The following is a 26,763-nucleotide window of genomic DNA, read 5'->3' as shown; positions in this document are numbered from 1 at the left end:
AGCGATTTGCAGAAGGCTATGCAGGTAATTCATGGCGGAGCCAGGACTCCCATCCAGGTCTGGGCCATAATGAGAATAAAAAGTAAGACCAGAGAAAAGAATATAGAAGTACAGGGTTTTTTGGTATGCTTTCTGTCAAAATTTTACCTGAATAAAAATTAGCAGTCAGCTCAGAAATACCTTCTTGTCTTTGGTGAAAGAATCCCAAAAAACTGAGAGACTTGGGCCACTCCTGGCATGACTGAAAATCCCCCTGGGACTTAGAGGTGTGAGGAAGGATCCTCTGGGGCAGAGAGGGCTTTGGGGCTTGTCACCCATAATTTTAGTGTTTGGGGATGGAGATAAACTTGTTTTCCTTCCCTTTGGTTGGATTAGATGTTCAGTAAAATAATAATTTTTTCGGTTTGTTTTACTTTCTTTAGTAACCTATAGTTCCTGAATGTTTCATAATGGGTACACTTTTTGAAATAGAAGATTTTCTTTCTTTTCTTTGTTTCATACACATACTAGGGGAGGGGCAGAGGGAGAGAGAACCTCAAGCAGACCCCTATTGAGCATGGAGCCTGACTTGGGGCTCAATCTCATAACCCTGAGATCATGACTTGAGTCAAAACCAAGAGTCAGTTGCTCAACTGATTGAGCCATCTAGGTGCCTCTGAAATATTTTTTAAAGTATTTTATGCCACTTGTCTGGGTGGCTCAATCTGTTGTGTCTGCCTTTGGCTCAATCTGTTAAGTGTCTGTCTTTGGCTCAGGTCATGATCCCAGGGTCCTGGAATTGAGCCCCACATTGGGCTTTCTGCTCAGCACAGAGTCTGCTTCTCCCTCTTTCTCTGACCCTCCTCCCCGCTTATGCTCTCTCTCAAATTTAAAAAAAAAAACACAGAAAAAAAAAAGTATTGTATGCCCCTAAAATAAGTATAGTTAAAAGACTCAAGAAATAATTTCTTGTCCTCTTTCCATCTTTTGAGATTCTCTCCTGAAAGTTGATTGCCTTTTTTTTTTTTTTTTTTTAAGCTATTTCTTCTGGTGTTCACTGCCATATTTCCAAATCATGGCATTGGACAGCATTGCTCTTATTAACTATTAATTGTATTTGCTTTAGCAATGTATCTGTAATTTTTTTTTTTGCCTGAACTCAGATTATTTGAGAGGGAGTTGCAGACAGGGCACCCCTTAATCACAACTGCTTCAAGTGTGTGTTTCCTAAGAATGAGGATGTTCTTTTAACTTAATTGCAGTGCAATAATCAGGAAGTTAACATTGATGCAATACTATTTATTCTCCTTTACAAACCTTATTCTATTTTACCAGGACCAAATTTGTCCCAACAGTGACAAAAAACACTTTTCTCTGGTGCAAGAGCACGTGTTGCATATACTTATCACGTTTTTTAGCCTCTAATCTGGGATAATTCCTCAAATTGTTCTCAAAGATGTTAAATTTTTCAGGATTATAGGCCAGTTGTTTTGTAGAACCTCTTTATATTTGGGTTTGTCTATTTTTGTTTGTTTAACAATTCAGGTTATGCTGTTTTTGTGGGAATACCAGAAATTACACGGTCTCCTCTATACATCCTAAGATGCATGGCCATGTGCTATCAATTTGTCTCAGTGATAATTTTTGATTACTTGGTAAAGAAGACTGTCTGGCAGATTTTGTCACTGTAAAGTTAGTTTTTTCTTTTCTACTCACTATTTTTGAGGGAGGTATTTTGAGACTGCTGTTTCTTATCAAATCTCCAGTGATTAGTTTTAGCATCCATGATGATTCTTTGCCTGAATTTTTACTATTGAAATGATGATTTTCTGACTCCATCATTCCTTCAACATTTTAGTTGGTATTCTATAAGGAAGAACTGTTCTTTCTCCCCCATTCATTCATATATAAAAATAGGCTATTTTATTCAATTTTTTATTTTTCATCTTTATTATTTATTCTGATGATCAAATATAATTATTTTGATGGCCAGATTTGGCCAGCTGGTTTATGTGTCTTTGTTTTGGCACGGCCAACTATTTCTCGAACACATCCTTACTTTCTGACACAAGATATTCCAGGTTCCTCTTGTATTTTCCCTGCCTCAGGGCTAGAATTTTTTTCCCCCAGAAACCCTGGATTCTTTTGGGGCAGAACAGTAGTTAGAAACCATCATCTGGGTGCTTGACATGTACAAGATATTACTGTGGGGGTGGGGGTTATTGCTTCTGTGTCCTTTCAGCAGACAGCTTCAAAATACGTGTATGTATATTTATATATATATATATGTATTATGTGTGTTGTAGACCTGCATATACTTGATTTTATAACTGTATTATGAGTTCATAACAGTATGCCCAGTTTCAGTCCATCACCACAGGGCTGATTCTGTCCTTTGCTTCTCCAGCAATGAGAAATCTGGCTCCTGTTATTCTCAATATAGTTACTTACTGCTCAGTCCTCAAAGACCAAGAAAGTAGTTACCGGTATTGCTGAATCTTACCACTACAGAAAATTTAATCTATTAACGAGCTAAATACTTTTATCACTCTTTTTGACTTTATTATGAGGGTATATAGTGAAAATGTGTTCAAAATTTTAGGTTCTTTCTTTACTCCCATTCTTTGATGCTTTGTGTTCCACTATTCATTTGAAATACACTTGTCTTGATTTGTTTTTGTTTATATTCCGTCCTAGGGATCCTTTCCTCCCAGGTTTGTTTATTGTATTTTACAGTATGTAAAGTATTAGTATGGTTCCAACATTAAATTATAAAAGGTTTACTCAGAAATGTTACTAGCCCTTATACCTTCTACACCCATTCAACATCTCCAGCCTTTCCCGTTTCCACCTACTGTCTGTAGGCAACCAATCTTGTTAGTTTGTTTTATTTTATCTCCCTCTAAACTTGTTTTTGTCAAAAGAACCAAATATATGTCTTTTATTTCCTCTTTTCTCTTACACTAGAGGTAGCATATTACAAATACTCTTGAACTTTGGTTTTTTTACTTAACAGCATATTCTCAAGGTAACTCTCATTGTATATTTGTCAGTTATACCTCATTTTAAAAATCACTCCATCGGGGGTGCCTCGGTGGCTCAGTCTGAAGCCTGCCTTTGGCTTGGGGCATGGTCCCAAGGTCATGGGATCGAGCTGCCACACGTCAGGCTCCCTGCTCAGCTGGGGGCCGGCTTCTCCCTCTTTCTCTGCCTGCCACTCCCCTTGCTTGTGCTCACTTTTGTGTCAAATAAATAAATAAAATCTTGAAAAAAAAGTTACTTCATTGTGTGAATGTACTGTGGTTTATTCATCCATTCTCCTCTGTATGTTTAGGTTGTTTCCAATATATTATGATTAAAAATAATGTTGCAATGGATAAAATTTTATTTTTAGTTTTTTTGGAGAGGGAGAGTTGGGGGAGGGACAGAGGAGAGTGAGAATCCCAAGCAGGCTGCACACCCAGTGCGGATCCCGATGTGGGGCTTGATCTCACAACCCTGAGATCATAACCTGAGCCAAATGAAACCAAGAGTTGGATGCTTAACTGGTTAAGCCACCCAGGTGCCCCTTCAGTGAATGATTTTTTTCCTTATTTGTGATCGGCAGAATTTTAAATTGGCCATGAAGATTCCTGACTCGTGGTGTTCATGGCATACATGTAATACATATGTACATGGTGTATATGTATTTCCTTCCCTTTGTGTGTGGGCAGGACTGTGAATATGATTTTTTTTAAAGTATTATGACAAAAACATGAAGAGATTTTGGGGGTGTAAAGTCTCAAATCAGTTGACTGTGAGTAAGATTATTCTGAATGGGCCTGACCTAATCAGAGGTGCCCTTAAAAGGGACTAGGAGAAATAGATCAATTTCTTGAAAACAGACTACCAAAACTCAACCATAAATAAGTATGATTACCCTCACACACACTTTTTTTTTTTTTTTTTTAAGATTTTATTTATTAGAGCCAGCATGAGCAGTGGGGAGAGGGGCAGAGGGATAAGCAGAGTTGCTGAGCAGGGAGTGTGACACAGGGCTTGATCCCAGGACCCTGGGATCACAACCTGAGCTGAAGGCAGATGTTTAATTGAGCCACCCAGGTACCCCACGTATGATACCCTTTATCAGTTTTAACAGAGCTACTCAGGTTTTCTGTTTTTCTTGAGTGAACTTTGGTGTTGTCTTTCAAAGAATTTGTCCATTTTAATAATTTATTGGCATAAAGGTGTTCATAATACTACCTTATTTTAAAAGTATCTGTAAAATCTGTAGTGATTTCACCTCTGTCATTCCTGATGCTGGTAATTTCTTTTCTCTTTTCCTAATATGTTCGGCTAGAGCAATGATCCCCAAACTTTTTCTATTTATTTACATATATATTATTTGCTTCAGGGATACAAGTCTGTGAATCATCAGTCTTACACAGTTCATATCACTTACCATAGCCTATTACCCTCCTCTCCCAACAGTGTCCATAACCCAACCACCCTATTTCCTATTTGTTTCCCGAGATTAAGAATCTCTTACGGTTTGGCTCCCTCCCTGGTCCCATCTTGTTTCAGACTTCTTTCTTAAAGGCCAGCTAGTACATACTCCAGGCTTTGCAGGCCTTTACAGTCTCTATTGCAACTGCTGTTAGAGAGTGAAGGCAGCCGTGGGTAATACCCATGGGTGAGACTTCCAGTGAAACTTTATTTACAAAAACAGGCAGCTAGATTATGCACTATAGCATGGCAACCACAGGTTAGAGATTTATCGGTTTTATTGATCTCAAAAAATCAACTTTGGTCCCACTGCTTTCCTGCACTGTTGTTCAGCTTCCATTTCATTGGTTTGCATTCTGATCCCCCCCCCTTCCATTTTGATATTAATTTGCCGCCTTCTGCTTGCTTTGAGCTTTTTTTCTTGTTTTAATTTAAGGTCAAAGCTGAGACCACTCATTTGAGACTTCTTTTCTAATACAAGTGTTTAGTGCTATAAATTTCCCTAAGAACTGCTTTACCTGCATCTCTGGAATTTTGGTGTTTTGTATTTTCATTCAATTCAAAATACTTTGATTTCTTTGTCTCATGGGCTATTAGTATGTAATTAGATTCTGATAACTGGATATTTTCCAGGTTTATTTTTTCTAAAGTCTATTTAACTAATGGGGCTCGAACTCATGACTCCGAGTTCAGGAATCATATGCTCTTTATGACTAAGCCAGGCAGGTGCCCCCAGATTTTTTTCTTTTAAAGTAGACACTACACCCAGTATGGAGCCCAATGCGGGGCTTGAACTCACAACCCTGAGATCATAATCTGAGCTGGGAAAAAAAAAAAGACCTGAGCTGAGATCAAGAGTCAGATGCTTAACCAACTGGGCCACCCAGGTGCCCCCAGATTTGTTATAATTACTAATTTAATTTTCTTGTGGTCAGAGAACATAATTTGTATGAATTGAGACTTGAATCTCTTCAAATTTACTGAGAGTTTTTTCTCCAGGCCATAAATATTCTGTATGTACTTGAAAATATGCATTCTATTTTGCTTGGATGGAGTGTTACAAAAATGGCAGATGGGGTGCCAGGGTGGCTCAGTCAGTTAAGCATCTGACTCTTATTTCGGCTCAGGTCATGATCTCAGGATTGTGAGATCAATTCCCACATCAGGCTCCATGATCTGTGAGTCTGCTTGAGATGCTCTCCCTCTCCCCCTAGCCCAGGTCATGCTTGTTTGTTCTAAAAATTAATCTTTTTAAAGATTTTGAGAGAGAGTAGGAGTAGTGGGGAGAGAGAGAAGCAGACGGACCACTGAGCAGGGTGCCTGATGTGGGGCTCGATCCCAGGACCCGGGAATCCTGACCTGAGCTGAAGGCAAATCTTCAACCAACTGAGCCACCCAGGTACCTCTAAAAATAAATCTTTTATTTTTATTTATTTATTTGACAGAGACACAGTGAGAGAGGGAACACAAGTGATGGAGGAGGAGAGGTGGTGGTGGGAGAGGGAGAAGCATGCTTGCCACCTAGCAGGGAGCCTGATGGTAGGGCTCAATCCCAGGACCCTGGGATCATGACCTGAGCCAAATGCAGGTGGTTAACAACTGAGGTCCCAGGAATCCCAATAAAATATTTTAAAAAAATTGGCAGATAGGGGGCACCTGGGTGGCTCAGTGGGTTAAGGCCTCTGCCTTTGGTTCAGGGTCCTGGGATTGAGCCCCGCATTGGGCTCTCTGCTCAGCAGGGAGCCTGCTTCCTCCTCTCTCTCTCTGCCTGCCTCTCTGCCTACTTGTGATCTCTGTCAAGTAAATAAAATCTTAAAAAACATTGGCAGATAGGTCAAATTGGATGATAGTGTTGTTCAAGCCTTTATGTGCTTACTGATGTTCTGTTTACTTGTTCACTTAAATTATTGGGGGGAGGAGTTTGTTTGAAATCCTTATTGTAATTGAAGGTTGTTTTTTCCTTATGATTCTATAATTGCTTCATTATTTTGAAGCCTTGTTATTAGATATATAAACACTTAAAATAATTAGGTTCTTTTTTGGTTCTTTTATTATTATGAAATGACCTTCTGTATTCTTTATAATATTTGCTCTGAAATATACTTTGGTATTAACATAGCAATATTAATATTAACATTCCTCAGCTTTTTAAAATTTAAAAATTTAAAATCTTATTTTTTAAAAAATGTTATTTCTTTATTGGGCAAAGAGAGCACAAGAAGGGGGAGCAGCAGGCAGAGGGAGAGGCAGAAGCAGGCTTCCTTCAGAGCGTGGAGGCTGATGTGGGCTTGATCCCAGGACCCTCGGATCATGACCTAAGCTGAAGACAGACACTTAACCAACTGAGCCACCCAGGTGCTCCCCTCAGCTTTCTTATTATTTTTAGCATACTACATCTCGTTCTATCCTTTTACTTTTATCCTACTTGTATTTACATATTTAAAGTGGATTTTTCAGGACCTATATTTGGGGTTTTTGTTTTTGGGCCAATCTGACAATCTGTCTTTTAATTGGGGGCATGTAGACCATTAACACTTAATGTGATTATTGATATGGTTGGGTTTGGGATTACTTTTTTTTTTTTAAAGCAGGCTCCATGCCCAAATTGGGGCTTGAAGTCACCACCCTGAGATTGAGTCATGTGCTGTACTGACTGAACCAGCCAGGCACCCAGATACGGTTGGGCTTAAATATATCTTTTTGCTATTTCTTTGTATCATGTTCTGTGTGCTTTTCTTCTTTTTCTGCTTTAATACTTATGATTCCGTTTTATCTCCTTTGTTGGCTTATTGGTTGAAACTGTTTATTAACAGTAGTTGTTCTAAAGTTTATAGTATATACACATCTAATTTATCTTACTCTGACTTCAAGTAATACTGTACCACTTCACCATCAGTATTTTAACAGCATATTTCATTTCTTTCTTCCTAGCTTTTGTGCCGTTGTCATACATTTATTTCTTTATTCATCAAATATCCCCAATACACTGTTGTTTTAACAGTTACCTTATAAGACATTTAAACAAGAAAAAATGTCTTTTATATTTTCCCATGTAATTACTATTTTGGTACTTTTTCTGCAGACCCAGATTTCCGTGTGGTATCATTTTCCTTCTGCTTCAAGGACTCTGTTGTAGTGTTAGGTTAGCATGTTTGGTTAGCATGTTTTATTTCAGTTTTTCTGTGTCTGAAAAGGTCTTTATTTGTCCTTAATCTTTAAAAAATTGTGGTAAAATACATCTAACACAAAATTTATCATTTTAATTATTCTGAAATAGACAATTAGGTGTCACTAAATCCATTCACAATGTTGTACAGCCATCACCACTCTCTTGTTCAAGAATTTTTAATCTTTAAAGGAAGCTCCGTACCCATTAAGCACTCACTCTCTAATGACTAATCTGATTTGCCTCTTCACTCTTTGAAAGATACTTTTGCCAGGTATAGAATTCTTGGCTGATACCCCTCCCCCACCCCGCCCCAGTACTTTAAATATGTTGTGCTACTGTCATCTTGCTTGCATGGATTCCAGTGAAAAATCTACCATTTTTATCTTTGTTCTTCTGTACATTATTATTTGGGGGGAGTTTTTAAGATATTTTCTATCACTGATTTTAGGCACTTTGACTGTGATGTACCTTTGTATGGTTTTGTAGCATTAAGTACATTCATATTGTTCTGCAGCTGTCCTCACTACTCTGTTTTTTGTGTTTTCTTGTGCGTTAGGTTCATTAAGTTTCCTGCAGCTTTGTCGTTTTCAGGTAAATTTGGAAAATATTTTAGCCATTCTTTCTTTTTTTTTTCCAGCCATTATTTCTTAAGATTCTCCCCCTCATTTGCCTTCCCTTTGGGGGATTATTGCCACTCCGATGTTGGCCAAATGAAGTGCCATGTCTTATTGATGCTTTTTTCACTTTTTTGGATTCTTTTGTTGTCAGATGGATCCTTTGTATGCCCCCGTGGTCACTGAAATCTTCTGCAGTCTAATCCACTGCTAATCTATCCAGTTTTCATCTCAGACATTGTAGTTTTTATCTCTGGTAGTTTGGGTTGTTTATATTTTCCATGTCTCTACCGAACATGTTCAGTGTTGTTTTTTCCCCTTACCTAGCTTTGTAACTAAACTGTGCAGTAATAACTTTTAATGCTCTTGTCTACTAATTCTATCACTTGTGTAATTTCTAGGTTAGTTTCAGTTGATTTTTCTCGGTCCTATTTTGTTGCTTCTTTGTGTGTCCAGTGTTTTTTTTTTTTTTTTTTTTAAGATTTTATTTATCAGAGAGAGAGAGAGGGAGAGCGAGCACAGGCAGACAGAATGGCAGGCAGAGGCAGAGGGAGAAGCAGGCTCCCCTCTGAGCAAGGAGCCCAATGTGGGACTCGATCCCAGGACGCCGGGATCATGACCTGAGCCGAAGGCAGCTGCTTAACCAACTGAGCCACCCAGGCGTCCCTGTCCAGTGGTTTTTGATTGGATGCCAGGCATTCTGAATTTTACCCTCTTATGTGCTATTTTTGTATTCCTATATTTGCAAACTTTGTTTTTAATACTTGGCCACTTCAGAACAGCTTGATCCTTCTGTGTCAAACTTTTAAGCTTTATTAGGTGGGACCTGAATAGGAATTAGTTTTTCCAAATTCCAAAATTAGGAATTAATTTTACTGCAATACTAAGGCAAAAATCAGTGTTCCATAAATGATAAAGTTTTCTATATTGGCTGGTGGGAACAGGAGCTATCACCTGTTCTTTGCCAGTTCTAATCCTTTTGGCAGGTTCTCTTCCCAGCCTCTGGCAGTTTCCTTATATGCAGGAGCTTATCAGTACTCCGCTGAACCCTTGAGGACTCTCAACAGATCTGCATACAGAGTTCTTCCTGTACAACTCTCCATCTCTACTCTGCCCCATAAACTGGGTGCCTTGGTTTCCTTGGATGCTTTGGTTTTCTTAATCGTGGGAGACTGTAGGGTTCCACCTTGGGTTTCCCCTCCTTTTGCTGCTAAAAACTATCCACCCATATGCTGAGGCCATAGCACCTACCATATTTCTCTTAAGAGCTCTGCCCTTCAGTGCCTGATGTTTTGAGAACCATACATGCCAGGTTTTTTTGTTTTGTTTTTTTAAAGATTTTATTTGAGAGAGAACAAGAGAGCGCACGAGAGGGATAAGCAGACTTCTCACTGAGCAGGGGGCCTGATGCAGGACTTGATCCTAGGATCCTGAGATCATGACCTGAGCCAAGGGCAGATGCTTAACTGATTGAGCCACCCAGGTGCTCCACGTCAGTTTTGTTTGTTTGTTTCCTTCATTTATTCGATAGAGAGGCAGTGGGAGGGGAGAGAAGCAGGCCTCTTGCTGTGAGCAGGGAGCCCGATGCAGGGCCGGATCCTAAGACTCTGGGATCATGACCTGAGCCAAAGGCAGACGCTTAATGACCGAGCCACCCAGGCGCCCCACATGTTAGGTTTTTGATTTTAGTTGTTGAGATGGGGAAGGTAAGTCTGGTTTCTGTTCCTCTATCATGGTTAGAGGTGTCCTGAAAGCATGAGCTTTCTAGATTGTTTTAAAGCCTGATGCCATTCTGATTTGCATATAATTCTGATTTGCATATAATTTTTTACCCTTGAAGCTCTTTTTTTTTTTTTTAAGATTTTATTTATTTGACAGAGTTCACAAGTAGGCAGAGAAACAGGCAGAGAGAGGAGGAAGCAGGCTCCCTGCTGAGCAGACAACCTGATGTGGGGCTTGATCCCAAGACCCTGGGATCATGACCTGAGCTGAAGGCAGAGGCTTTAACCCACTGAGCCACCCAGGCGCCCCTACCCTTGAAGCTTTTAAGGATGTTTATCTCTGGTATATTTGAACTTCCCCATGTGTATGTTGGTGTGGATTCTTTTTCCATTCAAAGAGCTGGACACTTAATGAGCATTTTGGAAACTTGTGACCTCTTGTTTTTCAGTTTTATTTTTTGGGTATTTGGTAATTTCTCTGTTCTCTCTCTGCAGAATTCCAATGGTAGTTGCGGATTGGCACTCTTACACTGATCCCTTTTTTCTTTCATAAGCTTTTTGCCCAACTTTATGGGAAAGTTCCTCAATTTTATTCTTCCGTCTTTTTTTTTAAGATTTTAAGATTTGACAGATTGCAAGTAGGGAGAGAGGCAGACAGAGAGAGAGAGGGGGAAGCAGGCTCCCTGCTGAGCAGACACACTGCCGCCCACCCTGATGCAGGGCTCATGGCTCAATCCCAGGCCCGAGATCATGACGGGAGCCGAAGGCAGACACTTAATTGACTGAGCTACCCTGATGCCACCATCCTTTCATCCTTATATTAAGTGTATTTCTGGTAGCCTCTTAGCCTTTCCCACAGCCTTTTCCATCCTTACTCAATGGATGCAGTACTTTTTATTTTTATTTTTTATTTTTTATTTTTCAAAGATTTTATTTATTTGACAGAGAGAGATCACAAGTAGGCAGAGGCAGGCAGAGAGAGAGGAAGTGAAGCAGGCTCCCCACCAAGGAGAGAGCCCGATGCGGGGCCCGATCCCAGGACTCTGGGATCATGACCTGAGCTGAAAGCAGAGGCTTTAAACCACTGAGCCACCCAGGCGCCCCGATGCAGTACTTTTTAAAGTAATATCTGCACTCAGTGTCGGGCTCAAACTCACAACCCCACGATCAGGAGTCACACCCTCCAAATGAGCCAGTACTCGTTCTTGTACTTTGTGCCATGGTTGTTTTTTAGATATCTCGTTCTACTCTGTACTTTTTGTTTTGGTATATTATAGACCTTTCCTCAAATCTGTTTCTGGGCTGTTTATATTTAAGACTGGGGCACTAAAAATAAGAGGCTTCTTTAACTCTTCGTGTTCACTGTAGGGCAGTAGGCTGGCATGTTCACTGGAAAGCCCCCACTTTCGGACTCTGTAGGTTTCCCAGCCTGCTGTGTAAACCGAAGGTGGGGCTGGAGGCTCAGCTGCTCGGGTGCTTTCTCCTGAATAGGGCTTCTAGCTTTCTCCAGGTGCGGTGCTTGACCTGCTTCTTACATGAATTTTGAATCCTTGTTTATGAGGCATCTAATTCCTTCTTCCCTTTAAAACGTTTGTTTTTTAGAGGGAGGTACACATATGTACTCTGAAGTCATTTATTCTGCTAATAGTTGTCCTTTCAGAAATTGTGGATTAAAATGATAGATTTAAGTTTCATGAATATGGAATGTGTGCTTTTATTTCTTCATGTCCTCATTTTGGTGTACTTGTATTTGGAGGGGGGCACTGAGGCATTGGGATTTTTTTTATAAGTAGGCACCATGCCCAACATGGGACTTAAACTTGACCCTGAGATCAAGAGTTGTATACTCTGAGCCAGCCAGACTCAGTACTTGTATTTTTCAGAAACTATCCATCCAGGAGACCATCCCTTCAGAAAAGTACATGGTGGTGTACAGCCCATTGTGAACACGTATCTGTCACCACTTCCCACACCAAAAACATTACCAAGAGCCCAGAACACCCCTCCTACTACCTATGCTCTGGGACCCAAGACCACTACTATTTTGATATTTTATGTTAAGATAGGTCAATTATTTTTCACTATTTTTAGTATTATTTAAATGAACTCATACCAGTAAGTACTTTTTTATGCTTGATTTCTTCTGCTGATCACGGTGTTCGGCTCCTCCACATGCTTGCATGTAGCAGTAGTTTGCTGTCCTCCTTCTAGAGCATTCTATTGTGTGCCCTGCGGCTAGCACTGTTACCATTGCTGGGAGCATTCTTACACATGGCTTTTGGTGAGGCGTATGTATTCTGTTGGATTTACAAGAGGCGTGGGATTGCTGGTCTTAGGGGATGTGCAGTGGAGAGTACGAGTTTTCCAAAGTAGTTGTAGCTTAACGTTCCCCACATCCGTGTGTGGTTGGTTCCACATCCTCCCCCAACCATGGGGGTTTGGTGGTAGCTGTATAGATTTTGTCGTGATTTTAATATGCATCTCTGATGACTAATGAGGATGAATGTTGTCTATTATTGGATAGTGTAATTTTGAATACACTTGTTTTTTAAGAAGCAACTCTTTAAAAAGATGTCCTCAGCCATTCTGGAGAGCAGGAGAATCGTTGCTGTGCTCAGCGAGGGATGTTTAGCTGAGGCACCTCACTCCCCAGCTTCTCACGCCCAACAGAAGTCTTCTCTTCGCCGTGACAGGACTTTTGCTCTTCTTGTAATGAAGACATAGATGGGATACTTCCACTAAAAGCATTTCTTAAGGATAAGAAAGATAGGGTCAGAAGAAGAATTAAGTGTGTCTGCGAGGACTCCCATGGAGCAGGAGGACGTGGTAAGCAGGTCAGGGAGACTGGCTGGATTCTCCCGAATGCAGACCACAGGGTTCCCTTGCGGGGTAGTAAGGGGGAACTGTGCTAGAAGAGGGCAGAACCATTGATCTTAGGAAAGCAGCACTAGGTCTTTATCTTCTCTGCATTTCCCTTTTGTACAGGAGTTCTAAATCCACTGCTGGCTCCCAGGGGAGGATATGTGGTCTAAGAGCAGCCTAGACTCTTCCAGTGCAATGATCTCCTTGAGGAAAATTCTTACACTGGCATGAGAATATAGACAAGCTCCACTATGAGGAGGGGCAGAACATGCACAGATTGGTTTAGCTTTGACCTTGGATTTCCATTCCTTCTATCATGCTCTCTATCTGAAAACCAGCCTCAAGGAGTTGAATGGGAAAAGGTAGTTGATAAGCATGAGGAAGAAGCCCGTCAAGTGCAGAGACCAGATTCCTAATGACTGGACAGCACTTAGGTATCAGAGCCACCCGAGCCTATCAGCCTTTGAATCTTTTCAGTGAGTAGATGATCACACAACTCTTCAGGTAAATCAAAATTAGATGAAGGTTATTTATTGGTGCGACTTTTTTTTCCTGTAGTGAGCTTCCTTTACACAGCAGTGGTGTAAATAGCATCAAATTGAATGAAAACTTTGTTAAATGCAACCATAAATAATTATAATAAATATACATCAAGTAACTTTACAGCACACGGTTTTTTTAGGGCCAAGGTTTGACTCGGTCTGGACCTCTCCATGTGCTCTCTGGGAGAAGCAGTCGTGTTAGCAGCAGACATCTTACTCACAGCTGTCATCGTGTCAAGTGATGGGCCAAAAGCAGCTTCCCAAACCCCCCTTGGGGAGGTAGCTGACAATTCTGAGTCCATTCAAGGGATAGGAAGGATTGGAAGGGACCAAGAATGTAAAAATCCAGAGAGCAAGAACTGCTTCTAATAATCCAGAGGCTCTTTCGTTAGCAGAAGTAAGAGGATCCTTGTCAGGACTACATCCCGCTGTGACCCCCCAGTCAACGGGGCTCTCGCCGCCAGGAGGCAGCGGCCAACCCTCTTCCTTTCAAGCAGGGAAAACTGCTTGCGGACGCTTCCCTCCAGACAGGACTGCTCCTGCATCAGATGTAACCGATGCAGCCGGAACAATTAATCCGGTTCTAGCTTTTCCTTAGGTTGGGGAATCATTTCTCTAATGGTCCTTAATGCATTTCCTAAGAATAAGAGGGAGGAGACGGATGCCAACGGCTCTAACTCTAAAATCCATACATCCTTCCGACAGACCAGGGCCACAGCAGAGAAAGGAAAAACGCAGCTCTCTCTCCCCAGCACTCACACTCCAAAGCCTTCTAGTCCGCACGCACTCAGAACTTTCAGTATTCACAATATTATACAATAAATACAGTGATGCAATTCCATGAGAACTGGCCAGGCCCAAAATGACAGTGTCCAACGAGATGGCATGTGCTGCTCTTGAACAAAGTACCATCGGACAAAGACCTGCGTGGGGCACAAATGCACTGGGGCAGTGGGTGAGCCTGGAGCGGCTCAGCCCAGGCACACACACTCACATGGGGTGGCAAGGAGGGGGCAGGAGGACCCCACAGCGGTCCTTGGAAGGTCTTAGTCACTGAAGTAGACCCTGAATGGAGCAGAGCACCTCAGTCAGTCAGTCAGCTCTTTTCAAAACGGGTGTGTGGCCCAGTCCAGCACTGCGGTGAGGAAGGGCTGTTTCTGAGTACAAAAGGGGGTGAGGCTTGAGTCATGTGCTTTCCTGTTCGATCTCAGAAAAAGGCCCCCACTCGAGCACTGTTCCTCCTCCTCTGGGTGTCCTCAACTCCTGGAGCTGCGACACCCCTGGCTGTGAACTAAGGTCAGGGATGAACCCTTTGGTCTTCGGAGAACACTCCGCGGAAAACTGTCCGACTAAGGGCCCAGAGGAGAGAGCGCGGAGGCTCGTCTGGGTGGGAAGCGATGGAGGAACCAGTATGGGGCTTTTCCTCAGAAAAACCCAGACCATGAACAAGGTTCCAAAGCCGGAAGATTAACACAGAACGCTCCCTGTGTGTCTCCCACGTTTGGGTAACTGGCCCAGCCATTTCAAGATGGAAGGAGGCCTGTGGGAGCTGCATCCAGGTCGACTCCAGCTCAAGGCAGGAGGGGCAAGGCCACAGACCTGTTTGTGAAGATGCTCTGCGGAGAGTACGGGATGCTCTGTGTGGCCTTGGGATCTCACCACCAGCTTCCTGCTGGGTGGTTCCATGATGCGGACCTAACTGGGGCCTTATGGCATCAGAATCCGGTGGCCATGAAAGACAATGTCCAAGAAGATCAAATGAGACACGGGCTGCCCGGGAACTAAACTATCCTACAAACATACCACAAACAGGTAGTAAAAGAACCAACCCATCACGAAACATACAAATACAAAAGGTTAAGTCTTCCAGGAAGCCCTGGAATGTGGACAGAAGTTCAGAAAAGCAAAATGTCGCCAACTCCTCACGCAGGGCCTGGAGGGACGTGCCCTCAGTGGCAGGCTTCCCAAGCCGGCGGAGCGGTGCCTCGGTGACGGACTCACTCTGGGGCTCCCTCCCCTCAGCCACTTAGGGGGTCTTCACGGTAGTGAATGGCACAACGAAGTTTCTCCAGCATGATTTCCAGAGAGGAGTACTGGGGAAGTTTGATCATGAACATGCAGGTCTCCACTCGGATGTAGCGAGAGTCTGGGGAACCTGCGAAAGAAACCCCACCAGGCCAGCGTTAGGAGGCTGCACTGCGGTTCCAGCGAGCCCCATTGGCCTCTCTGCTTCCAGGTTTGCTTCTTTGGGCAGCTCTAAGCCCGCCCCAAGGCCCATCAGGAGGAGGGGGTAGGTGTGGGGCAAAAGAAGATTCTGGAGGAGAAAACAGCAGACAGAACTCGTGTATAGCACAGGCACCAAAGTGCTGACCTGTGAGGAATCTGGTTAGAGCTGTTCGCTTGCCCAGCAGAGGGTTTTATTTTTCTACGTTTAAAATTTGGAAAATTAAAACATTTCTGGATTTTTAACTTTTTAAAATATCAGAAAATACATCAACCTTGGGCGTCTATGGACTCTTGGCTGAGGCAAAGTTTGGGAGGCACATGACCCCGCCCCCCTCCCTCGTTTACAACTGGGTTTAACCGTCCGTGGCTCTCCCTCCCTGCCGCGGTGCCCAGCAGCCCCGGCTCCCAGCTGAGGGACGGGCCGGTGCGACCCGACTTGGAACACGATGAGGGGCGGGTGGTACCTGCTGTGCCATCTGGGGGGGCGATCTTCATGGGGTACGGGGGCACATGGGCCGTGTCAGGGCCCCCATCTTTGCAGGGGCAGGTGAACGGGATGCGCTCCTGGTTGCAGGCGAACTTGATGAACTTGCACAGCTCCTCCTGGGCGAACATCTCCAGGGCCCCCCAGAAGAACTCGATGTGCTGGTCTGTCTCCATCAGCCCCACCTGGTACATGGTGTGGGCCTGGGGAAGAAAGGCCCCCCAAGACGTGAGCCGAGCCAGGCCTCTGCGAGCCCAGGACCTCCCTAGACCAGATGGGTGCGGCAGGGACACCATGGCCACCGGCCGTGGGGATCGTGACGATGACAGAGACTTGGAAGGTACCGTCCCAGTGCCTGTGTGGGGGACTGCAGCCTGCACCTCATGCCTAGCAGCAGAGGCTCGACCTGGGTTACCCCACGGCCACGCTGGGCGGGGCCCGTCACCGTTCCCAGTGGACGTGAAGTCACTCGGGCAAGGTCTCCCAGCTGGCAAGACGCAACCCTGGGATGCCGGGGTCTAGCCTGAGGGAAGCTGGCTGGGGCGAGAGCAGGCCAGGCTGGCGAGGGGAGGGGGCTCAGCAGAACGGTCTTCGCTCGGGATATGGCCCCAGACGGGGGGCCCGACAGCGATCTGGGTACGAAGCGGACCCTGCCACGTGCGGCCACAAGCCAGCTCCGGCTCACTCGGCTGTGGGGTGGTGCGCGTGGCCTGGGGCCGGAGTGCTGGCCCACAAGTACCAGGACAGCCCCCGCTGACACCGCCTGCCCGCGTAGCCCGGCCCCAGGCCACCGACCTTGAGGAACTCGAGGTTGATGTACGGGAGGCCGCAGGTGCGCAGCTCCATCTCCAGCGGGCTGAGCGTGGTGAGCAGCTGCAGCGGGATGATGGCGCCCAGGCCCGCCCTCACGGCCGTCACGCACTCGGCGTTCTGCAGCTCCCGCAGCCGCAGGCTCCGGATGGCCGCCGCGTAGATGTCCTTGTTCTCCCACCTGCGGGTGCGAGGGGGACCCAGGTGACGGAGAACGCCGAGGCGGCCCGTGGGGCTGCTCCTAGGCTTGCGGCCACACGGCCCCAGTCAAGGTCCCAGCAGGAGGGGCCTCAGGCCCCGTTACCGAGATGTCCCCGTCCTGGCAGCCCCACGAATTCCTCTCCTGCCTCTGCGTGTCCCCCACCTCGCAGCTGGGGTTTTATTAACAAAGTCCTTCTGCTGAACACATTCTATCCTTGCTGACACCCGACGTCCCGCCTCACACTCCTCCCACGGGTGAGATCCGTCTGTCCCCAGCCCAGCCCAGCCCAGGCCATCCAAGTCCAGACATCGCCGCGACACCCTATCAGCCCAACTGGCCAGTCCCCTGTGTAGGCACAACACTCACGCCACAGGGATGTGCCGGCCGCGGCTGCACAGCTCCACCTCCTCGCCCGTCATGGTCAGGTAGGTGAACCTGCAGCACGGCTTGTTGGGACCCTCAGGGCTCTCGGTGGCCAGGTGCTGGGAGGCGATCTCGGCGCACAGGGCCTCGAGCTCGGTCTCATCGTTGATCTGGAGGGCAGAGGCAGACCGGGGCTAACTGCCTGACCTGCTCCCAAGGTCCCCTGGAAGATGGAACCCCAATCTCCAGTTGGGCAAGCAGCAGGCACCGTTTGGATGGGGGCTGCCCTTGACCATTATGAAGGCACACACAGCACAGGCCTGCCCAGAGTTGCCGTGAGTTCAGGGCTGGGCATGCGGCAGAAGTCTGGCTGGTGAGACCCCAACTGCAGGGCTTTTTCTGTTACCGTTTGGAAGCGGCAGCCCTTTCCCTGGTGTGGACACAACTGTAAGATGGTACATCTCGTACTAATGGGGACCATCTTGAAACCAGTTATCGAAGAGATCATCTGAACACCTGGATTCAGCCTTGCCTGAAGCCAAATCTATATCTATATTTAGTTTCAAAAGCAGATGATTAAAAAAGAAAAAAATTAGGGTCCAAAAGACACTGCTGTGCATGCCGGGCTACCAAGGAGACGACAGGATCTGCCCCAGAGAGAATAAACCCCTAAGTCCGGGTTGGTAAAGGCTACAGGTACAAGCACCAGAAGTTCAGAATATTTCTTCCTGGTTCGTGTGCCCCAACCCTGGCATAGCCATATCCCGGCACCCTCTGAGCTTTGCCCAACCCCTTCAGATAGAAGCCTTGCCTGGACTGTCCTTCTGGACGCTGTCTTATACCCTCTGCCTGCCCCAGGCCCTTGCTGCTACGCACAGCCCTGGGAGAACTTCTCAAAGCAGTGCCTGGCAGGGACTCCTAAATCCCCAGACTGCGGGGGCCGCCCTGCTTTGACCCTTTAGACAATTCCCTGTCATCCCCATTTTGGCGCGGAAACCAAACACGAATCCAGGATCCCGGCTTTGGTGCTCCCTTGTACTGCTGCCCTCAAGTGGTGGCCAAGGGGAGGACAGTGGAGAGCCTGGCACCGAAGCCCCTCAGAGGGCCCAAGTTCTGAGCCTCCGTCAGTTGAGGCTCCCACTCAAGCGGCCGCAGCCAGGCCTCTACTGCTCCCCTGAGAAACAGGCAGTTGGCCTCAAGGTGGAGGGCTGGGGCAGAGGCACCTCCACACTTGGTCTCTAACTTGAGGGGGTGTTGCAGCTGGACATGGAGGTCCCCTGGTGGCTCTGCTCCCCACCAACTCTCCTCTCTGAGCCTCCCTCTCTCCTGGCCTCGTCTCGAGGACGTGTGCACACAGCCCTCCGGAACAGGGCCTCATGCCGGGAGAGTAACCTGGTTGCTCCCGTGGCTGGGGCGAGAGCCCAGAGCCTGGCTCCCGGCCAGCCTCCGAGACTGCGAACCAGTGGCCAGATGTGAACGGCCCCCCGGGGGCCCAGCCACAGCCGAGCACTGACCACGCCGCCTCCAGGGTGCTGGGCTGTGCGGGCCGAGGGGCGCTCAGTGCTGTGCTCGCACTAGCTGTGTCTCAAGGCACAAGGAGGAGAGCTCCGGTCCCAAGCCCTTCCCCTTCCCTGCTTGATCTCCGGTGATCCCCAAGAGCCAATCTCCTGAGCTCTGAGGCCCCAAAACCAAGCTCTTAAAAGTGAAAGTGGGTCTGCTTGTCGGAGACCCCCGCCCCCGGCACCTCTGCTCCATCAGCGGCCGGGAACCCTTCAACGCTGTGTCTTTGGGAGGCCGTCAGGGCACATCGGTCACCCCTACTCTGCTGCTATCAAATAGGAAGAGAAGCCAGAGGGGCTTCTGCCGCCATGAAGTAAGCCTGCCAGACGCGGCTCGCCTTCCCTCCTGTTCTTTGGGAGATCCTAGTTGGTCTTCAGGTGGGCGCTTGGGCAGGGAGGACCAGGGGACGGCAGGCCATGGAGGCAGCAAGGAGCCCCGGGGACACTGCCCCCGAGCTCTGCTGTCTCCAGCATGGACTATTCACTTACACTCTCGAATTTCTTGACATAATTGTAGGTGAGTATGTCTGCTTCCTGTAGGTCTTGGTCAGGGTCCAGGGGCTCACCCACCAGGGTCTTCCAGAAGGAAGGCAGGAGGTCCAGGGGAAGAGGGACATCTGCCCGAATTGCAATTCCCAGCAACTGGCCCAGGAAGTGCAGCAGCTGCTCCTCCCCGTAGGTGATGGGGCTGGGGGTCAGGATGTACTTGCCCTGGAGACGGAGGCGCAGATGAAGTGACCCACGGTGCCTTTACCCCTCCCTGGAGCAGGCGCCCACGGCCGGCAGCAGGGAGCCTCCGCAGGGTCAGGACGGCCGACTGGGAAGGGGTGGAAGAGGACACACCCCCAGGGCCCCAAGCCAGCGCCCTGCCGCTGCCCACGCCTCGGGCATCCTACCTTGTTCTTGTTGACAGCGGAGCTGGGGCACAACAGCAGGAGGGACAGTGAGGAGCTCTGCAGCTCTTTGCACACCTGCCACAGGAAGTGCCGGAAAGAGCCACCTGCGGGACACACGGAGACCCATCAGCACCGGGACCCCGGCAGCCCACCTGCCCGCGGCCCCTGGGCCCACCTGGACCTCAGCTCGTCCGCCACCCGGAATGCAGCTACGGTGGAGGGGACAGAAGACTCGTCCGAGGGCAGGGAGACGGGGGGGGGGGGTCAAGTCCCAGTGGGCCACTTACTAGCTGGGTGACCCCCAGGGAATCACTTCCCGGTGATCCAACCCACCAAATGGGGACAACAATCGAACCAATGGCGGGGGCTGGCTTCGAGGCTTCCGAGAGCTCCGATGCAGAGTCCCATAGGGGCTGTCCCCCCATCTCCCGGCTGCAAGGTCCCACTCATCTGCAAGCTTGTCTGATTCACACCTGTCGCTCTAGGTCGTACCAAAAGCCGGGCCGCCTGTCCTACTCAGCACTGACCCCTGCCCAGGCCAGTGAGTGTCTAACTGCACAGACCGATGACATGAGCACTTAGAGAGGGCAAAGGGCCATTAACTGTCCCCTGCTGCTGTCATTCCAGACGTGCCTTCGGCTTTCTGGCTAACGTCTCCCTGTGGCTGTCTCCTCTCCCCTGCGCATTCCCCATCAGGGCCCTAAGGTCAGAAGCTCTGGGACAGCTGTGCATACACACTACTTGGTTGGAGTCGTTCAGAGGACCTGCTTGGGGACAGATGTCCCCGCTCAGCTTCCACGGGGAAGCAGGAGATTTCTGCCTGCGGAAACCACCAAGGGCTGGGCCAAGGAGCCAGACAGAGCTGGGTTGAGCCGCAGCCGGCTGCCTGGCCCGGGGAGGTGGCTGTCAGTCCTGCGGGACAAGGCCGGTCTGTCGAGAGCTTCTGCTGCCAGGCGGAGGGTCAGCTGTGGAGGGGGGCCCGGCCCCCTCGGTGTGCTCGGCGAGTAGGAGCTTTCTGAGAGGACCTGGCCCGGGGCTCAGCCAGAGCGGGGTCCCGGGATGCGAGCGGCAGTGGGAGATGCAGCTGCCCCAGCGGCCCGGCCCTCCTGCCGCATCTGGCTGAGGCCCCGGGTCTCTCCACTCACCCCGAGTGGGAAACCCCTCCTGAATGTCTGGGGCGCACGTAGGATGGCTGGAAGCGGCACGAGGGAGCATTTTCTGAGTTGCTGGGCCTCCTCGCTGTCCCCAGCACCAGTCTCTCATGGGACGCGCACAAGCTCTGACCCAGCCCACCCCTCCGCCGGGGGCGCTTCCCAGGGCACGAAGCCCATCGGCACGGACGGCGCCTCCACAGCGTCCCCTCGGCGCTGACCGGGGCCGCGGGGCTGAAGTCCCTGACAAGCGCCGGCTCCCAACCAGGCCGGGGGCAGTCCTGGCTTCTGCACAGCAGCTACCGAAGACCTGGCTTTTTCAGTCTTGCTAAGGGGGGGGCATCTGGGGCAGACGAGGCTACAGGTGACCCTAGAAAGGTTCACAGCCCCCACATGGCCTCCACCCGCACCGGCGGCCCAGAGCCCGGCGGCTGCACTCACTGGTGCCGTGGACCTCCTCCCCGGTGAAGCGGATGTTGAAGGCATAGGTGGGGTCGCCGCCGCTGGCCAGCTTGACGCACAGCTGCGAGGACGACACAGAGGCCAGCTGCCGGGCAGCCTGGCAGAAGTAGGAGTTTTCGGAGGCTCTGATCTCCCCTGGAAAGAGACAGAAAGCGGTAAAAGCCTCCCGACGGAGGCTTCTTCTCCTGAGAGCAGCAGCTCTCCCTCCCCGGGACAGATGGCTTGCCAGGCCTCCGCCCGCTTCTCAGCCCGCCCCCGGCTCAGCACCCTGCCTTCTCTCTGCTCTCGGAAGGTCTTCCCTGCCGCGGGCACACGGCTCCCAGCCTCCCCTCCGTCTCCAGGGGAGGGATCCCCGGTCCATACTCGTCTCTCATCTCCTCTACGTGTGCGTGTGTTTATCCGCCGTGGCTACCGCCCCAGGAGCCGTGCCCCCCGCTTATTCGATGCGGGACCCCAACTCTCGCAAGTCCATGGTCGGTCAGGATGTTTCCACTCCCACCCGCCCCCGCAGGTAGGTGTAGCGCCCCGACAGTTCGCCAGGGAAGGGGAGGCGAGGCTCCGGGAAGCGGAGAGCTCCTTCCGCCTCTCCCCTTCCTCTTGCTGTCCAGCGCGCAGGCTCCAAAGGGGACCCTGAAGGAGGAAGCCACCCGCCGGGACACTTGGGAGGAGGACAGAAGCAGCCGGATGAACGTGCGCACTCCCTTCGTCTAGAGGCTTCTATCACGTGCAAGAAATCAACTGCATCGTTTGTTCAGTCACGACCTTCTTGCATTTTCTGCTCTGCGTAGCTTGTCTTACCTCCCACGATTTCCAGTGGGTCCAAAGTGATCTCGGGGGCTGCGTGGTCAGCGGTCCTCTGCACGGTGGCGTTTAGCACCCGATTCATGACAGTCACCTTCGTGTCATAAAAGATCAGCCCTGAAAGGGAGAATGTGGGAGAGAGGCTCAGACGGGGCTGCTTTCCTTCCCTGTCCCCTCTGAGGCCTGGCAGAGGACACGCTGCGCCCCCTCCCCTGCACTGGGCCAGTCTCTCCTGGGACGCCCTCCAGGCCCCCGAATGGGGCACTCACGCGCCACAACCCTGACTTCCTGGGTGTGTGTGTGTGTGTGTGTGTGTGTGTGTGTGTGTGTGTGTAATTTGTTAGTATCTGGCCCAGTGGTAATATATGAACCCCGGCCTCTGTCATGCCCAGGAAATACCTCCCTGGCAGAAAAACATGAAGTATGAGGAGGTTTGCTGTAGCATTTTCTGAAATGGCAACAAGTAAAAACCCACAAGGTGAAGGTGCGGAACAGAACATATGCTAGGATACCTGTTTTTAAATAAAACAAAAAAACAGGGGCGCCTGGGTGGCTCAGTGGGTTAAAGCCTCTGCTTTCGGCTCAGGTCATGATCCCAGGGTCCTGGGATCGAGCCCCGCATCGGGCTCTCTGCTCAGCAGGGAGCCTGCTTCCTCCTCTCTCTCTCTCTGCCTGCCTCTCTGCCTACTTGTGATCTCTGTCAAATAAATAAATAAAATCTTAAAAACAAAACAAAAAACAAACAAAAAAACCAAACCAACAAACACGTGTGTCTATTTGTATGTGAACAGAAAAGTCTGGAAGGACAGGTACTCAGCGGTTAATGATCATCTCTGGAATGTAGGGGACAGACAGTGAATCAGAGCCTTCTATTTTGTTTTGTTTTGTTTTTAAATAATGGAATCCAATGTGGGGCTCAAACTCATGACGCCGAGATCAAGAGTCACACGCTCTTCTGAGCCAGCCAGGCACCCCTGGAAAACTCAAGAAAATTTAATTTTTCAGGGTGTAACTGAAGTAACTGCTCTCGGCTGGAAGTGCTGTTCGTGCGGACCCGGGCGCGGTCCAGGTAAGGGTGCGCCTCCCGGACTGTCGGGCGGGCGACGTGGTGGGGGGCGCAGGCGCTGACCTTTGGCCTCCTTCAGCAGGGCGGCGATGCTGTGCGCGTACATGGGCGTGGGGCGCAGCTCCACCAGAGGCAGGAAGAAGGTCTCCAGCGTGGTGTTCAGGGACTGCAGCAGAGCGAAGCGCAGGCGCAGGCTCTCGATGGGCACGTCTGCAGGGATGAGGGCGGTCAGGCCCAGGCTCCTGGGCTGTGAACAGACTCAGGTGGTCCCTGTCCCTGGGGTGTGGGGGGGGCCGCCGCAGCACCGGGGCCGGGGCATTTCAGGGGGACTGGGAGGACCCCACGGGAGATTTTATTCCCGGGACCCACAGACGCAGTGCGTGAGTGGCCCCTGGTCTGCCTGAGCCCAGGCCAAGCAGAAGCAGTGGGGAAGCCCTGGCTCTTAGGGAATCCCAGGGCCGCCTCGGCCTATCTTCAGGGCCACGCCAGGGCTGTGGTTGATGCTATTTTTAATTTCAAATTTGAAACAGACTTCTAGGAAGCTGCAAAAATAGCACACAGTCCTGTGTACCTTTCATCAGCTTCCCCCAAAGTCACATCAGATGTCAAGAACAGGACACAGACACTGGCACACTGTCTCCCTGGTGCTCACATCTGTCTCCAGCTGTCAGAGATGGACAGCAGGACCACTTCTGGCCCAGGTTTACCTTCAAAGCATCGGGAAGAGCAAAGAGCAAAGGCCCAGGACACACGGCCGAGCAAGGGCGGGCAGACTCCCAAGCCGCCTGTGGTACCGCGCGCACAGGCACAGAAAACAAGCCCAGGGGTCAGGTGCCAGCATGCTGTGACAAGGGTGACCTCCCAGGGACGGATTTACGGAGAACGTCTGTTCTTGCGCGTGCACCTACGTGTGCAGACACCTTCCTAGCTTTTCATAAAGACGCTGCTCTCTCGGGATGAAGATGACAGACAGCTGACCCCCGCTCCCTCCCGACACCTGCATCTAATGCAGCTTCGGTCACAGCTTCCGTCCCTCCCTCTCCTCTGCCCCCATGGCTCACAGCAGGTGATCCGAGGGACTTGTTGGATGGCCGCAAGGAACCCGCCTAGTTCCTCCAAATCCCTGGTGCTATTGTTGGGGATGCCCCCAGGCAGCGCAGGGGAACGGTCCCCCATGGCAATTCTGCCAGAGCCTACATACTCAAGAGACAAGCCACTCTGGGGTCTGCGGCATCTGCAGGGTCCAGGTACACCTCGTGGGGGTGGAGCCGCGCGGGCGTGATGGCCAGGTGACGGCACAGCCGGTTGATGTACTGCACCAGCGCCACGTCCATCTCCAGGGTCCACTTCCTGGAGGCCTTGTGCGCGTGTCGGACGTCGATGCAGGCACACCTGGAGCCGGGCGACAAGGGCAAGGTGGGCCTGGGGCCACGTCCCCGCTCCCAGAGGACCACTGGCACAGAGCCTCGCCTCGCCGCTGGCGTCTCCGTGTGAGGGGAGGCGCCCCTGGAGGAGGGAGCACACAGCCCGCAGGCCCGGACAGTGCCACCGTCCCGGACCCCGGCCACACGCACCCCTGCGGGCCTCCCTCCTGCGCCTGGGCCAAGGGCAGGGGTTAAGAACGGGGCTCTGGGGTCCCTGGGCTGAAATCTAGGCCACCCGGTGACCTGGGCCACCAAGATGGCTGCTTTGTGAGGCCCAGTTTCCTCACGTACAAAGGCAGCTAGCAGCAGTACGCGCCCCCCGCCACCCCCAGCCAGCTGAGGGCGCCTGCAAGGCCCATGGCCAAGGCAGCGAGGAGCTCCTGCCCACCTCAGCGAAGCTGGGCCCCTCGGCTGGTAGGCAGGGCATGCACACAGGGGGCCAGGAGGGCAGCACTCCCGCTCCCACATCACCTGCTATGCTGACCCCGGGGGGATGGGGAAACAGGAAAAAAAAAAAAAAAAAGCAGATGTCTTGTGTGCACCCACTTCTAAGTACGGAAAAAACCCACCCCCTGAAAATGTCAGGAGACGCGCTGCCTGGGATTTCCGACGGGATGGCCCTCGGCACAGGACCACGGGAGAGCTCCTCCGAGCCTGCACACGAGGCTCGGGGTGTGCGGGGAGTGCGCGCGGCCTTTCCGACCCCAGGAAGCCGTGGGCCCCGGAGAGGCGGGCAGGGTGCCGGTGGATGGGCGCCTCTGGCTCCCGGGCCCTCGGCACCTCCCTGGGCCATATGCCACACAGGGTGCCCCCTGCCAGGAGGGCCCATCTGGGGCCAGGGGCCGAGCCTCTCAGCCCAGGCGGCGTGCATCGCACCGGAGGAGGGCTGAGAGGCAGCAGCCTCCAGAAGGGGTCCCCTCACAGCCCCCTCCAGGCTGGCGAAGAGCAGCAGATGCCACTGGCTGCCCTCAGGCCAGGTGTGGGAAGGAGGCATCAGGGCCGGCAAGGCCCCGCGGCGCCCGTGAGCGAGCCCTCGAGCTGTAACAAGCGCGTCACCTGGGAAGTCGTTCGCAGGCCAGCCTGAGACCTTCTCACTTCGAATGCTCTTTCTAGTCCAAAACGGGTGATTCTACTTTCAAAAGCCCCAAAGTCATCTCTTACTGGCTTGTAAAATAAATCAGAAAACTGGTCTGCGGATGGACTCTGAGCCTTCCGTGAGGTACGAAATGACGGCGCCCAGCGGGAAAGCACCTCTGAACCCGAGCGCGGGTGTAAAGACCGCGTGCTCCCGGCTGCAGATCCGCCCCGCGCCCCACTCTCGCTGCGCGCCGGGGTGAGCGCCGGCGGGAGGGCAGGGACGTTTCTTGCGGGTTGTAAGCACTGGGCTGGCCTGGGACCGCCTTACAGCTAGAAAGGGGAAACCTATTCTTGTTTGGCCCCGGGGACCTGGCGAGCTCCTCCCTGGAAGAGAGGGAGCGCGGGCGACGGGGACATGGAGACAAAGTGGGACTCTGAGGAACAAAGAGTCTTTGGAATAAGAAATTGACCCTATTAGGGACTGACGTGTGTCCACCACCCCCCCCCCCCGTTCCTACGTTGAAGCCCTAAATCCCAACTTGTGACTGTGTTAGGAGACGAGGCCTTTGAAGAGGTAACTGAGTTAAAGGAGGTCCTCAGAGCCAGGCCCAGACCAGCAGACTGGTGTCCCCCTCGGAAGCGAGGTGGCAGCAGGGATGTGACCATCTGCAAGCCAATGACAGGCCTCAGGAGAAGCCAACCCTGCTGACACCTTGACCTCCAGAACCATCAGAAGATGAATCTGTTGTTTAGAACAGAAGTGGTTTCCAAATGCGTTCTGAAACCATTTGGAGAATCACGAGAAGCCACAGCTCAGGAGGCGTCAGAACAGCAGGCAGAATGGCTCCCAGAAAGGATGCTGGAGGGGAC

General features: G+C 50.2%; 1 protein-coding gene across 8 annotated transcripts in view; it reads right to left on the bottom strand.

The window, feature by feature from the left end:
* Positions 1 to 13,329: 13,329 nt before the first annotated feature.
* HECTD4 (HECT domain E3 ubiquitin protein ligase 4) overlaps positions 13,330 to 26,763 on the bottom strand; it is a 184,566-nt gene continuing 171,132 nt past the window's right edge. For all 8 annotated transcript variants that reach the window (XM_032310376.1, XM_032310377.1, XM_032310381.1 and 5 more), the window contains 10 exons: positions 24,594 to 24,784; positions 23,456 to 23,602; positions 22,324 to 22,443; positions 21,505 to 21,660; positions 19,913 to 20,016; positions 19,506 to 19,727; positions 17,461 to 17,627; positions 16,878 to 17,073; positions 16,063 to 16,285; positions 13,330 to 15,527 (listed from right to left, as the gene is read on the bottom strand). In XM_032310376.1, the coding sequence (XP_032166267.1) occupies positions 15,391 to 15,527; positions 16,063 to 16,285; positions 16,878 to 17,073; positions 17,461 to 17,627; positions 19,506 to 19,727; positions 19,913 to 20,016; positions 21,505 to 21,660; positions 22,324 to 22,443; positions 23,456 to 23,602; positions 24,594 to 24,784 (1,663 nt within the window). In that variant the 3' untranslated portion in view covers positions 13,330 to 15,390. The remainder of the gene's footprint in view (positions 15,528 to 16,062; positions 16,286 to 16,877; positions 17,074 to 17,460; positions 17,628 to 19,505; positions 19,728 to 19,912; positions 20,017 to 21,504; positions 21,661 to 22,323; positions 22,444 to 23,455; positions 23,603 to 24,593; positions 24,785 to 26,763) is intronic.

Source organism: Mustela erminea, chromosome 13, assembly GCF_009829155.1.
Source record: "Mustela erminea isolate mMusErm1 chromosome 13, mMusErm1.Pri, whole genome shotgun sequence".
Lineage (NCBI taxonomy): Eukaryota > Metazoa > Chordata > Mammalia > Carnivora > Mustelidae > Mustela > Mustela erminea.
The sequence above is the reverse complement of the archived record's forward strand: the minus strand, read 5'-3'. Positions and strand labels throughout refer to the sequence as shown.